Source organism: Eurosta solidaginis, chromosome 5 (assembly GCF_040869045.1).
Source record: "Eurosta solidaginis isolate ZX-2024a chromosome 5, ASM4086904v1, whole genome shotgun sequence".
NCBI lineage: Eukaryota > Metazoa > Arthropoda > Insecta > Diptera > Tephritidae > Eurosta > Eurosta solidaginis.
Genome location: NC_090323.1, coordinates 183,275,201 through 183,293,183, shown reverse-complemented (window position 1 = coordinate 183,293,183; position 17,983 = coordinate 183,275,201). Strand labels below are relative to the sequence as shown.

The window sequence follows — 17,983 nt, the reverse complement described above, 5'->3', positions numbered from 1 at the left end:
TCCCAACCAATATTGATTTTCTTGCATTTCAACACGTATTCATAGTATTTGTGCCCAATCTCAATGACTGTATTGATATATGAGGCTCTGTTTTCCTTCCTTGATTTAATAACTCTTACACATTTCATTTTAGCATCTCGCAAAAACTCATTTTGGTTGGTGATCATACCAACTATTTCCTCTTCAGGATGCTCAGTACTAATGTTAGTCACCATGATTTTAGGAAAATATATTTTCGGTTCAGCTATGTTGTATTTACTTTTATCTAGCCTTTCTGTTAGAGTGTCCTTAATTTTATCCTTATCACTAGCTGACTTCGCACTAATAATTATTGTACCATTGTTTTTATTTTGTACCCTACCTATATTCAAATGGGATGGATCTATTTTATTCAAGTCCGTTTTGTTTTCTCTAATGCTTGTTTAACCTTGGGTTTAATTACTATTGGAGGAATTCCCTTAGTAATATTGGCATATGAATTGACTTCGTTAGCAGTAACAGCTTTATTTTGGTTTGCAACCTTTTTAACCTCTCTTATAATTTCCTCCTTTTGCTTATTAAACGCTTCATTTGGGGTATTGATCTTATTAAGCATTTCTTTGTTTGCTTTGCAAAGACTCTCTACATGTTTACTCAACTCTTGTTTTTCCGTGTTCACCCTGTTTATATTATCCACAATTTCATCTCTCTTTCGCTGTGCGTTATGGATGCGCTTATCTCCCTTTTTTGTTCATTCAACATTTTTTCAAGTTCACCCTTTTGCTCCCTTAAATTTAAGCCCCCATTACTGATACTTAGCATAGACTTGACTTGACTTGGCGTAAACTTGGCAACTTTGCCACGATTATACTCCACTTGGCGCATAAAATCTGGCATCATAATCAGCGTTGAAATTTATTTTTAAATAAATGTCAATTTGTATGACAAAATGTCAAAATGAAATGGAATCAAACAAATGGCATCTCAAAATGTAAACGTCACTTAGAACTTACATAAAAAATCAAAATTCAACAGACTTCTAAGTCAAGTTAAGTTTTGAGTAATCAGTAACATGCAATGTTCATTTAACAGAACTGTAAGTGACAGTTCTCAAGTCAAGTCAAGTCTATGCTAAGTATCAGTAATGGAGCCTTTACTTTGTTAATTTCTGAAATAGAAAGTATTTCTCTGAGGGCATCATCTACATTGGAGATATATGTAATACAACCATCGCACATAAAGGTAAGGCCACATTAGGCTGCACTACGCTGCACTGCACTGCACTACAATATATTCTTTGCATGTATTCTTATGAGGCAATTCACACCTAGCGTCAGCAGCACTGCGCGACCCGGCACAGCGCGGCAGATTTGATTAACTAGGCAAAAAATCCGCGTTGGGAAGTGTCGCGCAGTGCTGCTGCCGCTAGGTGTGAATTGCCTCATAAATATACATGCAAAGAATTTTGCACCATCTTTTTTCAATCTGGGCTAAAGAGTGTGGAACTCTCCTTCCTCATATCTTGAGGATGAGATGTCTTGGGCCCATAGCCACGACCTTTTTCTTTTCCTTTCCTCTTCTTCGCACAAAAATGAAATAATTACAGCTTCAAAAATAGTGTCGTCCATTTTGCAAACAAAAATAAACACAAACTTTTGCCGCAATGTGTCGCTCGTTTGCCGCTTAATGTGAATTGCCAAAATATGTCGCTCTGTGAGGCGCCGCTGCTGCTACGTGTCGCGCAGCGTAATGTGCGCGTACCTTAAATCTTAAAAATTGGCAGCCTTGCAAGCAGTTCATGCTATGATCAGAGCATTCCCGTGAGAAGTGAGCGTGAGCCGGGGCTGTAAAACTCACTGAAAGACGGCAATTGACTGCGACGAAATTTGTTTAATAACACGGTAACCCTAATATTAGCAGCCAACTTCGCCGGATTTCTTTACTATACTTCTTTTGCCGGTTTTTCGTCCATTTCAATTCCGTTCGTCAATGTGTAAAGTTTAATATTTTGTAGCCGTCGTTGCTTGGCTGGAAGAATATACAAAATGGCGATCAAATTTTTACATCGATTGACATCCATGTCTAGTTGAAATGATAAATTGAGTTCAAGAGCGAAAGGTAATATAATATGCAATTAATTGTTCGAACAAATATATATTTTACCAAATAAACCTACGTAAGCTTATTTGCACGATGTATCTCCAGAGACGCAGAAATGTCTGTGCTTTGGTCGCGTTTTTTACGTGCTAAAAAAACATTTGCTACTCATTAGCATCGTTAGGTTACACCGAAATACCATACTGTAACCATGGTATTCCAGAGTAGAACATGCTTTTAAACTAAATTTCAGGGGACCATACTTAACTAATATTAAATTTCCCGTTTCTTTATAGGATCAAGATAAAAAATGTACTTGTACAATTTAACCCTACAAAAGGGTACCGGCATTACCCATGCCGTGCATGGAAATTTTTCTGGCGGAAAGCAACAAGAAGTGATTCTTTCACGTGGAAAATCGCTTGAGTTGGTGCGTCCAGATTCGAATACCGGTAAAGTGCATACCATTTTGTCTGTTGAAATTTTTGGTTGCATAAGAGCATTGATGTCATTCAGGCTAACGGGCGGAACAAAAGGTGCGTCTATAAAATTGTACTGTCTTGTTTAATAATTGGCACGAATCCCTACTGAAGGTTCATATACCATTGAGCTTTTCAATAAGACACTCAGTAATCGTCTATGTGCTAAAATAAAAATCTTGTCGTCGCATTCGATATGATTTTGTGTTATATCGAATTGAAACGTTGAGAAACAAATTAGACAGTTAAGTAAAGTAAAAAAGTATACCAGGGTTTGACTGCTTACTACGCGTCCAAAAATAGCAGGAGAGGTATCAAAAGGTTAGTTTAAACACGACGGTAGTTATATAGAAACAACTGCTATTCACGCAATATTTCCAAAACTGCCACTAAGCATGAGAATTCTCAAACCTATTGTAACAGGGGCAACCCCGCTCTATACAAATTATATACCCATTTAACATTGGCAAGTCCCGCCACATGTAATGAATTAAAAACCTTGAGAAATATCACACCCTTGCCTTTTGCAAGGGCGTCGTGCCACATATAACAGACTTTAGGGTACATACATATATTTTTTTCAACAAGCCCCACAATTTACACTTTCGGAGAGTCCCACACATTGTAAACTGAATGGCTTGAAAAATATCCACCGAAGGAATTCGGTACTGGGCATATAATAGGGCCTTGAGAACGTGCTTGTGGGGGTAAGCACTGTAAAACAGGAAGAAGATAGCCAGAATAGTAAGATATCCACACAATTTCCATTATAAATTAATGAGAAGTATTCTAACTGGTACTTTATTTACAAAAGCTCTTCGATGATCTGGAAGATAAAGTGTCCAGCGTTAACTTGTGTGGTGTAAACGGCCCTAAATAATAAAATTTTCAAATATAATTTAGGGAAACTTACATATATGAAAAAGCTTCGGTTAAAAGTAAGAAAATTTCTTTTTTAAATCAGAAATCAATAGGTAGCGAGAAAATGTAGAAAGTTTCCTCGTTTTTAATATCAAATATGTATCCTTCTGAGTGGGCACTTTGCAAGTGTACCTTTTCCATCTTATCCTGTATGTAGCGCCATTATTTAAATTTAACTGCGTTATGCATACAAAAAGTTTAAAAAACTTCCGCGCACGTAAAAGTGTTATTTTTATTTAAAAATTCAGTTTCAATATTGTCACATTTATAAACCCTTTATTCAAATATACATAGGCTTGGTTGTTATTGATAATGAAGAAACCATAAAAAATTGTACAGAAATGTTAACTTTAGAACCGTGACATGGCCATACAATCTAATATCGTGACTTGGGCACTCAGTGCGCAGTAATGTATTTTGTATGAAAATTTAAGTTTTTTAAAAGATTTTTTTATATGAAAAAGCCAATATTTCGCTTAATTATTTATATAATTCAATGAAACATATTTATTTTGTTATAAACAGATATTTTTTAATATATAAAAGTAAAAATCGTATAAAGTTTTAAGTTCTGGATCTCTCAAATGGGTGAAGTTCTCTGCTGTCTTTTTGATGCGTTTTGATTTGCTGTTGGCGTTGTTGGAATATTGTCCTCGTCTTCACCAATATCTGAGACCGTATCAGCATCGCAAGTTCTTATATAGTGTTTGGTGCTGGCCGGAACAAGAAAATGGTCGCAAACTGCCGTTGTTTTGTTGTCGACTTTAGCAGTTCTGCAGGTTTCACACCATCGTTTCAAGGTGTTTACCTGGGAAAGGAAAATAATGAAATTTATTTATTTATATATTTATTTATTTATTTATTTATTTGTTAGTCTACAAATTTTACAATCAATCAGACTAAATATGAATTAATGAATGAACATAAATGCGGATTACAGTGTAAAATTAACAAGTATACATAGTGAGCAAAATTATATTATAAAATATGTATATACATATATTATTGAATCAGTTGTCGGGATGGACTGTGATGCCGAGCAACGGAATTGATTATCAGTGCTGTCGGAATGGACGTGGTTTCGAGCAGCTGATGTATGTTTAAAACACAATAGAAGGGCTGCGATGTGTGGGAGGTTGGAAAGGACGTGATTCCAAGCCACCCGCCCAAAGTAACTATTGATTATTAGTGCTGTCGGAATGGACGTGATTTCCAGCAGCTGATGTATATTAACACACAATGAGTAGGGCAGTGATGTGTGGGAGGTTGGAAAGGACGTGATTCCAAGCCACCCGCCCAAAGTAACTATTGATTATTAGTGCTGTCGGAATGGACGTGATTTCGAGCAGCTGATGTATATTTAACACACAATGAGTAGGGCTGCGATGTGTGGGAAGTTGGAAAGGACGTGATTCCAAGCCAGCCGCCCAAAGTAACTGGAGCAGGTAACCGATTTAGTTTAACATGTGATTTTGAAACAGATGAGTTCAAGGCAGTGAGTATATATTTTTTTATACTGTAAAGTGTGTCGCAAGTATCAATACTATTGCAGTGATTATTGAAATCTTGACACAGGCAACGAAGAGGTTCATGCATTTGAAAATTCGATCTACATGTATTTAAATATAGCGGTTGGAAATACCGAGAGGGCCTAAAAGGGACATTAAACATCACCTCGCCAAGCAGAAATGGACTGTTTATCATCCCCCTTAATAGTTTTACCATAAATAAAACGCCAAGCATCTCCCTAATGCTCTGTAGTGAAGGCAGCTGTAAAAGTTTTAACCGGCTGCAATAGGGCGGTATGTTCCTTGATGGATCCCAGGGCAAATGATTTAAAGCAAAGAGCAAAAACTGCTTCTGGACCGATTCCAATTTGTCGCTATGAACCTGATAACGCGGGTTCCAGATAATGGAAACATATTCCAATATAGGTCTTACTAACGATAAAAAAAGAGTTTTAGTGACATAGGGGTCATTGAATTGTTTTAAAATTATATAAGGTAGGAAAACTTACCGCTATCTATCAAGTCCAGAGCATTGCTTATAAGCCTTATAAGCCTAAGTCTAGAAGGGAGGGAGTTCCAAAGACGTATGGAAGTAATGAAGAACTGGCGATCAGATATTAGAATACGATGTCTGAAGTGGGTAAGGAGAACATATCTAGACGACTGGAGAATTAACTTTTGTTTTGCAAGACTTTCCTGTTGTTGTTGTTGTAGCGATATGGTTGCTCCCCGAAGGCTTTGGAGAGTGTTATCGATGTGATGGTCCTTTGCCGGATACAGATCCGGTACGCTCCGGTACCACAGCACTATTAAGGTGCTAGCCCGACCATCTGGGGAACGATTTATGTGGCCACATTAAACCTTCAGGCCATCCCCTCCCTCCACAACCCCAAGTTCCATGTGGAGCTTAGGGTCGCCAGAGCCTCGTCTGTTAGTTAAACAGGATTTATTTATTTATTTATTATTACGGTCTTTAAGACCTAGTTTATGTTAAAATAAGAGATTAAACATAAATACTCATGTCACATTTAGTGACGTACAATATAAAAACAATTTTTCTTTGAACTTACTAATATTTTCACAGTCTTTCAAATCAGAAGGTAACTCATTATACATTTTATACCCTAAATATTCAAGAGACCTTTTGGCGAACTCAGTTCTTATTCTAGGCAGTCTTATATTCAGGCATGCTTAACGAACGAAACGATATCATTTCGTTACGATAATCAACGTTAATAAACGAAACGAAGTGACTTTAACGTTAATTTGAAATTAACGTTAATTTGGCGTTCTTAACGTTAATAAACGAAACGAAATAACTTCGTTTCGTTTATTAACGTTGATTATCGTAACGAAATGATATCGTTTCGTTCGTTAAGCATGCCTGCTTATATTATTGCAATTTCTTGTTCCATAATTGTGGATTTCATGATTATAATGTATTTTACTACTCAGGTAATTCGGTAACATTCCTAACCTAAGTTGGTGTATAAATTTCAATGTGAAATAACTAACTGACTGTTTAATACTAAGCCAGTTTAATCTATTGAGCATTACAATTTTTGGAGGACATTTTAAAATAAATCGCATTGCCTTGTTTTGCTGTATTTGAAGTTTCTTAATATATATATCATTACTTAATAGCAGAATAGTAGGACAATAAATAAAGTGTGGTTCAATAATTGAACGATATACCAATATTTTATGACTTTGACTTATATGTTTACATGTTCTATACATGAAGCCTATTTTCTGTGCAATTTTCCTTTCCAGATAAGTTACATGCTCTCCAAAATTTATTTCACTTATGATAAGCAATGCATCATCCGCAAATAGACGTATTTTACAATATTTTAAGCATCTTTTGATATCATTGATATACAATGTAAACAATATTGGCGCCAAGACCGAGCCTTGTGGTAAACCAATGTTAACATCCACCACTGATGAAACCTTTCCAATTATCGTTCTTTGTTTTCTGTCACCCAAATAACTCCGGAACCATTCCAACGCCTTTCCTCTTATACCAATTTTAAACATAACGTCCAATAGCTCAGATCTATCGACAGTTTCAAAAGCCCGTTTTAAATCCAAGAAGACAGACACCGTAAATTTTTTGTCCGCCATGTCTTCTTTCCAATCTGCAATTACCATATTCAACGCTGTTTCACATTGTGCTTCTCTAAGTATGCCACAAGTTGATCCTTCACCACTGTCTCCATAAATACTTTGTATAAAAAAGTTATTTAGGGCATTAGCTATATCATATTCATTTTCCAGGCATTCACCGTTAATTACAATTTTAGTGATATGTTTTTTAACATCATTAAGCTCGACGAGGTCTTTTAGACACTTCCACATACGTTTCATATCGCCATTGTTATGATTTACTCTATCTTCCATGTATTTCTTTTTTTTATAAATTATGGTTCTTTTATATTGTAACGAATGTTAGCAGCACTGAGCGATGCTATCGTCTCTAAGCCGATGCTAACCAGTGACGTGAATGCACATCAATAATTCAATCATTATGTATCTACATAAACGAATAAATAATTGCGTCTACACATATGTACGTATACGAACATCTAAGCGGCAATGCACAAATACATGCATATATCTTATCTGAGTTGTCCAAGAGAGAGCAATAATTTGTGCACGTAGTTGTGGCTGGCAATTTTGTAGCCGAACTAACTAGTAACTTCTGGAAATCGAAGAGCCTAGAAGTATGCAGCGTAAACTATAAAAGCGGTGCAGGCGAGTAAGAAGTAATTCAGTTTGATTTGAGTTGATCAGCAGTTACGACTAAGAAGATATCTAGCGAGCAATACCAGTATTATTTTGATTAGTGGAGTTTCATTTGAGCTATCAGTTTGGTTATTAAGCTATTCGTTGCACAGTTTGAGTGTTATTGTGAAGCATTTTAATAAAGGCCATTTTTCCATTATTCAATATTGGAGTTATTTATTCAACAGTTTAGCGATACGAACCTAGCAAAAGGGGCAAATGAGAGGATTTGCAGGAAATTCGTTACAATTGGTGTCAGAAGAGGAATTGTTGAATAAATTCCAAAGGACAACAAGGACATGGCAAAGTTCGGTGAATTGAAGATCCAGCAACTAAAGAAGGAGTTGGAGACCCGTGGATTGAATACAAGCGGCGTTAAACTTGAACTTCAGGCACGGCTACGAGAGGCAATGGAAGCAGAAGGAATTGATGTGGAAGAGTATGTCTTTCACCTTGATGGGGAGGAGACAACAAAAATTGAAGAGAAAAACGAAACATCGCAGACGGTTACCAGCACAGATTTGAACATGATTTTGGCTGCAATATCTGCTCAAACATCGACAGTGGCTTCTCAACTGGAATCGCAAAAGACAGATATAACATCTCAACTGGCATCTCAACTAGAAGAACAGAAAACGTATATGTCATCTCAACTAGAAGAACAGAAAACGTATATGTCATCACAGATGGAATCCCAAGAGACACGAATAACATCGAAGATTGAAGCACAAGAAACGCGAATGTCAGAAATGTCGACACAGATTACATCCAAGATGGAAATGCAATTGGTAGAACAGAACACATATATGGCATCCCAACTGGAATCGCAGGAGACACGCATAACATCAAAGATGGAAGAACAAGAGGAGCGCTTATCATTACAGGTGGCACAAATGTCTTCACAGTTAGAAGCACAGGAAGCAAGGGTAACATCAAAGCTGGAAGCGCAGGATGCAAAAATCGCTCAATTTCAGGCAGAAGTCGATGATTTGAAGGGTCGTATGGAGCAGTTACAATTAAATCGTCCAGCAGTTTCAGCGAGTAATCCGAAGGTAAAATCCCCAACGTTTGATGGTTCTGTTCCATTCCAGGTATTTAAGCTCCAATTTGAGAAGACGTCGACAGCGAACAACTGGAATGATGAAGATAAAGTTGCTGCACTGTTCGTGGCATTGAAAGGGCCTGCAGCGGAAATCTTACAGACGATTCCAGAGTACGAACGGAACAGTTATGAAACATTGATGGCTGCTGTAGAACGACGTTATGGAAGCGAGCATAGGAAACAGATATTCCAAATTGAGTTGCAAAACCGTCACCAAAGGACGGATGAGACTTTGCAGGAGTTTGCCTCGGATGTTGAAAGGTTGGCTCATCTCGCAAATGCGGACGCACCTGTGGAATACACCGAGAGGGTAAAAATCCAGAGTTTTATAAACGGCATACGGGACGTAGAAACGAAACGAGCGACATATGCAAACCCAAAACCCACATTCGCAGAAACGGTATCGCATGCTCTGATTCAGGAAACAGCGTCGCTTTTGTGTAAGCCAGTCTTCAAAGCACGCCGTGTGGAAGTAGAAAGGCCAGAGTGGGTAGACACAATTTTGGAAGCACTAAAGGGATCTCAACAGAAGAATGCCGCAGTTATTAAATGTTTCAAGTGCGGCAACCCAGGTCACATTGCACGTCATTGCGATCTTGGTCCTAATAGTTCCAACAATGTGGGTGGCCGTAAACGCAAAGCTGGCGGAAATGAGCAAGAGCGTGTCGAAAGTAAAGAACGAAAACTTGCCCCGGCTGTTGAATGTCCTGTGATATCTGTGTTGCAAATTGGTAGAAAATCGAGCAGTCTTACCGTCAGAGGCAATGTCGATGGCAAGGAGCGTGTACTGACTGTAGATACGGGCGCATCTCATTCCTTGATTCGATCTGAATTAGTCAACAGGAGAGTTAAACCGTTACCTGGAGCAAGGTTGCGTACGGTCACAGGCGAGTATAACCAAGTCCAGGGAGAAGTGATATGTGAAGTACTGATTGGGAAGGTCATGGTTTTACACAAATTCGTTGTGGCGGATATCGTTCATGAAGTCATATTGGGAGTGGACTTCTTGGTTGACCATGACATCAAGATCGATATGCAGAAAAGGGTGGTGCTTTATAAGAACCAGGATGTGCCAATTAACTTCAGTCTGGAAAAAGGTTTCAGCAGTAATCGAGTACTGGTGGAGAAAAGTCGACAAAGGCCACGAAAGTCAAAGGTAAAGGTTGATGAAACGAATGGGCCAAACAAAGCGAAATCAAAAGTACCTGCGACAAAAACACCGGCATTGACAAACCCTAATGGACGCACTAAAACAACTGCAAGAATTTTGCAGGAAGCATGCAAGGGTGGTTTCAAGCCATCGCGCACTTCTGTTGGGAAACGGCGGAACGATATTGTCAAGCCAATCCGTCAAGCGCAAGCTCTGCGAAGTAGTTCATTGGTCAAACAACAGAGTGTGAGGAAACGACTAAGGATAATGAGTAGTAAGATCAAACGCAGGTACAATGAGAACAATAATTCGGAAGGGTTCTTGGAGGGAGATTTGGTACTGTTAAACAACCCTCACCGGCGGAAAGGTGTTCCAGCCAAAATTCGGTGCATTTGGGAAGGCCCGTACAAGGTTGTGAAGAAGATCAGTAATTCCATCTACCGCATACAAACCATTGGGAAACCACGAAATAGAAAGGTGGTTCATTTGGAGATGCTAGCGGCGTTTAGATCGAGAGATTTGTCTGATCGGGACGATGGTGGTGGTGGTGGTGGTGGTGGTGGTGGTGGTGGTGGTGGTGTTGTTGTTGTTGTTGTTGTTGTTGTTGTTGTTGTTGTTGTTGTTGTTGTTGGTGTTGGTGTTGGTGTTGGTGTTGGTGTTGGTGTTGGTGTTGGTGTTGTTGTTAGTGTTGTTGTTAGTGTTGTTGTTAGTGTTGTTGTTGGTGTTGTTGTTGGTGTTGTTGTTGTTGGTGTTGGTGTTGTTGGTGTTGGTGTTGTTGTAGCAATGCTTCGCCCCACCTAACAGCCGCGACCGATCACAAATTGTCATCAATGTCCTCTAACGGGAGTCCAAGGAAACTTGCTGTTTCAACAGGGGTGGACCATAAGGAAAGGGGTGTTAGAGGCGTTGGTTCCACATTACAGTTAAAGAGATGGTTGGTGTCATGTGGGGACACATTGCAAGCGGGGCATACATTTTGTAGGTCGGGGTTGATTCTGGATAGGTAAGAGATTAACCTGTTACAATATCCAGAACGAAGTTGAGCAAGAGTGACACGCGTTTCCCTGGGAGTATGCGTTCCTCTTCCGCGAGTTTTGGATACTTTTCTTTGAGTACTGGATTCACCGGGAAATTCCCGGCATAAAGGTCCGACGCCTATTTGTGGAGTTCACCAAGGACCTGCTTGTGTTTTTTCGCTTCATACGGCTGAGTTCTCAGGTGCCGTATTTCCTCAAAATGCTTACGGAGATGACTCCTTAAGCCCCTAAGCGGTGCTGGTTCATCAATCAATTGTCTGTTGGGATGCTCAGGTTTCTGGGTATTCAACAGGAACTGTTTGGTCCGCATCTCATTTCTCTCCCTGATGGGGAGTATTCTCGCCTCATTATGCAGATGGTGTGCTGGGGACATAAGAAGACAGCCCGTGTGGTATTTTAGTCGCCTATTACGACGTGCATACCTACCGCGGGTATATTCTGACCCCCTAACCCGCTGGCGGCAAGACTCCTTCTCCAGTCAATTCACGGCGTTGGTTTGCCAAGTAAACTGCTAATTGTTCACTCATTTCAAGCAAAATTTGTATAAAATATGAAATGAAACTGCTCACTTGAAACTTTTAGGCAGAACTGATAAAAATGCAGAATATCCTACAAAATCCGTTAGAAATTTATATGTTTCCATACAAAATATATGAAGAAATATTATGGGCACTGACTGCCCCAATTCACGTACAGAGAACCAACCATATGAAATGCCGTTACTTTTTTATTTTTACAGCTATACACCTGAAATTTTAAAACCTCAAACAAATCTACAATTTATCAGTCTGCCAAACAAAAATTTAATTGGACTTCCCGGGCCCCAGTAATTCAACATCAAAACTTAATATGGGCGCTGAGTGCCCAACTCACGGCTCTAAGGTTAAGCTAGTAGCGGACTCTTAAAATAGTTATTAGGTTCATCAGTCCTCTAAAGAAACTTAGGGAACTCCTTTGAGTAAAGCAGTTTGAGAACAAAATCCTAAATAAGATTTATAAAATGGCAAGCCAAATATTTTATTTGCACAAAACACATAAAATTGTATATTTTTCTTCTATTTGTTCAGATTACATTGTCGTGGGTTCTGACTCTGGCCGAATAGTTATACTTGAGTACAATCCAACCAAGAATTGTTTAGATAAAGTGCATCAGGAAACATTTGGTAAATCTGGTTGTAGACGTATTGTGCCCGGGCAATATTTTGCTATAGATCCAAAAGGACGTGCGGTTATGATTGGTGCAGTTGAAAAACAAAAATTGGCATACATACTCAATCGGGACTCACAAGCGCGTCTTACGATTTCATCGCCATTAGAAGCACATAAATCGAGTACGTTAACATATCATATGGTAGGCGTTGACGTTGGATTTGATAATCCATTATTTGCATGCTTGGAAATCGATTACGAAGATGCCGACAATGATCCTACTGGTATGTATTGCATTTTTCATATTATTATTATTATTTATTTATTATTACGGCGTTTTAAGCCTAAAACTTAGATTATTACAAATTATAAATACATTTTAATAATAATAGGATTTCTAGCGTTCATTGATATGTGGCCAACAATAAATAAATAAAACTTTAACTGACTTATTTTGTTTTGTTGATATTCCGACAGGGTGGATAAATTATGTATATTGGAACGTTTTTCCGTCATCCCCGAGAACGAAAATTGACACTGATGATGGCACAACGCCGAAACCGGTTTGTCTTAAAACCAAATTTGACAAATCGTTCCAATATACATCATAAAACTTTAACGTTTATGTTTTGATATAGAACTATTTATGCACTTTTAATAGACATGCCAGATGCGAGCAATAAATACATTTCATTTGGCTTGGCAAAGTGCAATAGAAAACAGCTCCTGAACCATTGGTATTTGTATGAAAATCTTTTGCAAATACTTCACTGATATGTAGCTGACATTTAGTTTATTTTGTGTTAAAATATAAGTCGCACTTGCTTTAAGTATATTTTCTGCAAATTCTTTAAATACACTTTACTTTCAGGCGATGCTGCTCAACGTACACAGCAAACACTGACATTCTATGAATTGGATCTTGGTCTCAATCATGTGGTACGCAAATACTCTGAACCCCTGGAAGAGCATGCGAACTTTTTAATTTCCGTACCCGGTGGAAATGATGGTCCATCTGGTGTATTGATTTGTTCAGAAAATTATTTAACATATAAAAATTTGGGTGATCAGCACGATATACGTTGTCCTATACCACGTCGGCGTAATGATTTAGATGATCCTGATCGTGGCATGATCTTTATATGCTCAGCAACACATCGCACCAAGAGCATGTATTTCTTTTTGGTACAAACGGAACAGGGTGATATATTTAAGGTCACACTTGAAACTGATGATGATGTAGTGTCTGAGATCAAGCTAAAATATTTTGACACTGTGCCACCTGCCATAGCGATGTGTGTATTGAAAACGGGTTTTCTTTTTGTAGCATGTGAATTTGGCAACCAGTAAGTTGTAACAATAATTGAACTACGAAAATGTTTCTTAAACATTACTTATTTATTTACAGCTATCTTTATCAGATTGCACATCTGGGTGATGATGATGATGAACCCGAATTCAGCTCTGCCATGCCGCTAGAAGAGGGCGAAACTTTCTTTTTCGCACCACGGCCACTGAAAAATCTTGTCATGGTAGATGAAATGCCTTCTTTTGCCCCAATAATTTCTTCACAAGTAGCTGATTTAGCTAACGAGGACACACCACAACTGTATGTGCTATGCGGGCGCGGACCACGCTCTACATTGCGCGTATTACGTCATGGTTTGGAAGTTAGCGAAATGGCTGTATCTGAACTACCAGGCAATCCCAATGCTGTATGGACTGTGAAGAAACGCATTGACGGTTAGTTACATATATTTAAAATAAAACTTTTTTTATAGTAGTTATGCAAAGATTTTAAAAATGCAAGTTAAATACGTTTATATTGTGCGGATTGCTTGTATTTTACCTATATTTGTATGAAATTTTTTTAAATGTAAAACTGGTGATGTTGATGCTTATGTATACAAAATATTTTCCCTACACTCATTCATACATACATGCCAACATTGCTGCATAGTACATAAAGTTTGCAATGACACTAACTAATAGAACATAAAAATCAAACACCAGTTCTTTTCTATTTCAGGCGTTTAACTCCTGTATGCTGTTGCGCCGGGGTTGGCGTGACTTGACGAGTTACTTTTGTGCATGAAATTTGCATCATTTTATTTATATGTTCAGCTATAAAAACTGAGCGTATATATAATTATGATTTATTTTGAATAGCAACACAAATATAGGTAAGGCAACATTTCGCAAAATCACTGCTTAATTTAATCAGTGTAAAGTTTAAGCTGATAAAACAGATGATACAGATACTAAGGATAGCGTTCAGTTAAATTGTTGGCAATAAATACATGATGTTACTATTCCGTGTTTCAACTGATTTTCTTTGATTAAAATTTTAAGGATATCTGACTATTCGTTGCCAAATTTGGTTCAAAAACTTTTTACATGCTTCAAATTAAATAAAAACTAAAATTTTTGCAAAACCTCTTTCTTACTTCCAGATGAGTTTGACGCTTACATTATTGTGTCTTTCGTGAATGCTACACTTGTTTTGAGTATTGGCGAAACTGTTGAAGAAGTTACGGATAGTGGCTTTTTAGGCACCACACCTACATTGAGCTGTTCTTCTCTGGGCGACGATGCATTGGTTCAAGTATACCCTGATGGTATACGCCATATTCGTTCCGATAAACGTGTAAATGAATGGAAAGCACCTGGCAAAAAATCAATTACAAAATGTGCTGTAAATCAACGTCAAGTTGTTATCACACTTTCGGGTCGGGAATTGGTTTACTTCGAAATGGATGCTGTAAGTGCCGTTTTGTTTTGCTTGTTTAGCTTATCCTTAAAACTTTAAAAGTTATAGACCAAACCACGTCCGTGAACATGCCCGTTGTAATTACAGGAAACATTATATTTTTTATTTTCTTCTAAGAATAAATTCCTTCACTATTCTGAAAATTCCAAAATGCTATGCTCTAGTATTCCGGGATCAGTATTCTATAATTCGGAGCATGCCTCTTCACCTGCTGAAGCGGCTAATCTTTTTGCAGATTTTTTCCGCTACAACTTGTTGTGTTTAACTAATCTCTCGAGTGTGGCGAATTTATCGATGCATGGAAGATAACTTTCATTAGCTCAGTTTTCAAGAGCGGTAATAAAAATAACGTTGCCAATTATAGACCCATAGCAAAGTTGTGGACTATTTCTAAACTTTTTGAGTATATTGTGAAACAAAAAATGTATTTTGCGGTAAAACGTCTAATCAGTAACAATCAGCATGGTTTCATGTCCGGTAGATCCACTGTGACAAATTTAGCAATTTTCGCTGAGCCTATCCGCGTTTAATAATCGTTTACAACTTGATACTATATACACTAATTTCTCAAAAGCTTTTGATAAAGTTAGCCACTCAATCCTAATTTCTAAATTGATTTCTTTGGGATTCAACTCAAAATTTCTTTCTTGGATAAGATCATATCTTCGACAGCGGAGTTGAGATGTTGTAATTGACAATACTCTCTCTAACTTTTATATTCCCACCTCCGGCGTGCCGCAAGGTAGCATTTTGGGGCCGCTGCTTTTTGTAATCTTTATAAATGATATTTCAGCCTGCTTTCAGTAATCCTTAACTTTCTTTTGTACGCTGATGATTTAAAGGTTTTTGGAACCATTTCGAATGCCTCTGACGCGGAAAGGATTCAATCTGTCCCTGTATTTGTATTTGTATTTATTAGGCAATTCATCCCAGCACAACAATTTGGCAAAAATTATTTTATAGTGCTAGTCGGTAAAAGGCATAATATAGGAGCAATTTAAACTTGAAACTTAAAGCTAATGACTATGGCTAAGAAAAGGTTACAATAAATAATATATTTAATAAATAGTAAATAAATAAACGAATGATAGAGTACATTTGCTTAGAAGAAATCAGTATTTTAATTGTCTATGTTATTATAGAAACTTGTTAATTCTTTATTGAAGAGCAGAGCATTGCTTATAAGCCTAAGTCTAGAAGGGAGCGAGTTCCAAAGACGTATGGAAGTAATGAAGAACTGGCGATCAGATATTAGCATACGATGTCTGAAGTGGGTAAGGAGAACAGATCTAGACGACTGGAGAAAATTTAGCCTCCGATACAGATAGTCAGGTTCCTTCATATATATTAATTTATGTAGCGTAGTGAGCGTTTTAAAAAGTTTAATAAGGTTATCGAAAGAAATGTTTAGCAACCTTTAAGCATGATGAGAGACGTGGTCAAGTCTTTTCAACCCATAGACGTATCTAGCAATGTTGTTATAAACTACATTAAGTTTCCTATTACATACATAGTCACAATTAGAGTAAACCTCACAACCATAAAGGAGCGTAGGTATTAAGTACGCTTTTGCTATTAGTAGCCGAATATGTAACGGAGTAAAATATTGTGTAAGCCAGAGTGTACCAAGCATCCCATACACTTTTCCCACTGTGCGGAAGATGTGATCTTTCCATGTCAAGGTTTTGTTAAAAACTACACCTAGATTTTTTGCCGTGTCAACGTATTCTATAATAGTGTTGTCTAAAATTAAATTTTCCATTCCACTTTTATCTAGTGACCTATGAATGACTATGCATTTCGACTTCTTAGGGTTAAGACGATAAGCCGTTCATAGAAGCGTGTGGTGTAATACCAATAATCTGCCGCTAAATGTTGGTTAATGCTTTCATGTTACCTTCTCCAAAGCTCGCGATAATCTCCCCACCTCTTATTTTTATTGGCGGCACACGCCTCTCACCCGTAAAGGGATAAAAGGCTTGGGGGTAATATTCAATTCGAAATTTTCTTTCACTACTCACTTGAATGCTACCATTGCTAGGTCATATTCAGTGCTGGCTTTAGCTCTGACTTTAGCGATCCCTATACTTTAAAATTATTGTTCACTGCGCTTTTTCGCTCTAAGCTCGAATATGCTTGCTTTATTTGGAGGCCATATTAGGAGGCTCGAACGGGTACAAAAAACATGTGTTCGTTTCGCATTGCGATCGTTGAATTTCTCTGATCCGATTCCCTCGTATGAAGACAGGTGTTCACTTATAAGCCTACAGTCTTTTTCAATGTAGAATAACCGTTATCTCTCTCTCTTTTGTTTATGACATTATTCGCGGAGCAGTTGATGCACCTTGCCTCCTCGCGAGTATCCGTTTTCGTATCCACAGTAGGCCGCTTCGTAACAGAGTTACTTTTTATACGGACAATGCCAGGACCCTCTATGCCTCAAAGGCACCCTTGTTTAGAGCCATGACCGATTTTAATCTAATCTCAAATTCTTCAGCAATCGATTTGTCTTTGCCAAAACCCACTCAGTGATATTTGTTCTCTGTAATCTGTAAATTTATTGCCATTCGTTACAATACAAGTAGTTTGTAATTGTTTTAGTCTATCATTAAGTAAAGCTAAAATCTGCTATATAGTCTGTAAGGCCTGAAACACCATAGACTGTAATAAATAAATAAAGAATAACAGGAGCCTTATTCTGTTACTCGATTCGAAAGCTGTCAAATTACATTACATAATTTTTTTTCAAATCCGATATATCTTTCGAATCGCGTTACGTAATAAGACCTCAAAAGTAAAAAGTCAGGAAGCTTTTACTACTGAATTTTCCCAACGAATAGAGAAATCTTTTATTTTTATTATTTCAAGCATGTTTTTATGATGACAAATACACAAAAAGAACAATCTTGTTGACGCACTTTGTGTCCTGCAGTGCTGAATATGTTCTAAAATAAAAATTTATTGTATAACTATTTAACGAATTAACTAATGTAGAATCAAAATT

The 17,983-nt window shown here is 37.7% G+C and overlaps 1 protein-coding gene and 1 long non-coding RNA gene across 2 annotated transcripts in view; one reads left to right on the top strand and one right to left on the bottom strand.

Moving 5' to 3' along the window:
* Positions 1–1,940: 1,940 nt before the first annotated feature.
* The window catches only part of Sf3b3 (splicing factor 3b subunit 3), a 34,806-nt gene continuing 18,763 nt past the window's right edge, over positions 1,941–17,983 (top strand). The window contains exons 1-6 of the mRNA XM_067786518.1: positions 1,941–2,097; positions 2,373–2,612; positions 12,128–12,493; positions 13,081–13,555; positions 13,618–13,952; positions 14,663–14,970. Of these exons, the coding sequence (XP_067642619.1) occupies positions 2,387–2,612; positions 12,128–12,493; positions 13,081–13,555; positions 13,618–13,952; positions 14,663–14,970 (1,710 nt within the window). The 5' untranslated portion in view covers positions 1,941–2,097; positions 2,373–2,386. The remainder of the gene's footprint in view (positions 2,098–2,372; positions 2,613–12,127; positions 12,494–13,080; positions 13,556–13,617; positions 13,953–14,662; positions 14,971–17,983) is intronic.
* LOC137251729 (uncharacterized) lies at positions 13,093–16,309 on the bottom strand. The gene is made up of 2 exons (XR_010953325.1): positions 14,680–16,309; positions 13,093–13,931 (listed from the first exon to the last, which is right to left on the bottom strand). It is a non-coding gene; the product is annotated as an uncharacterized lncRNA (long non-coding RNA).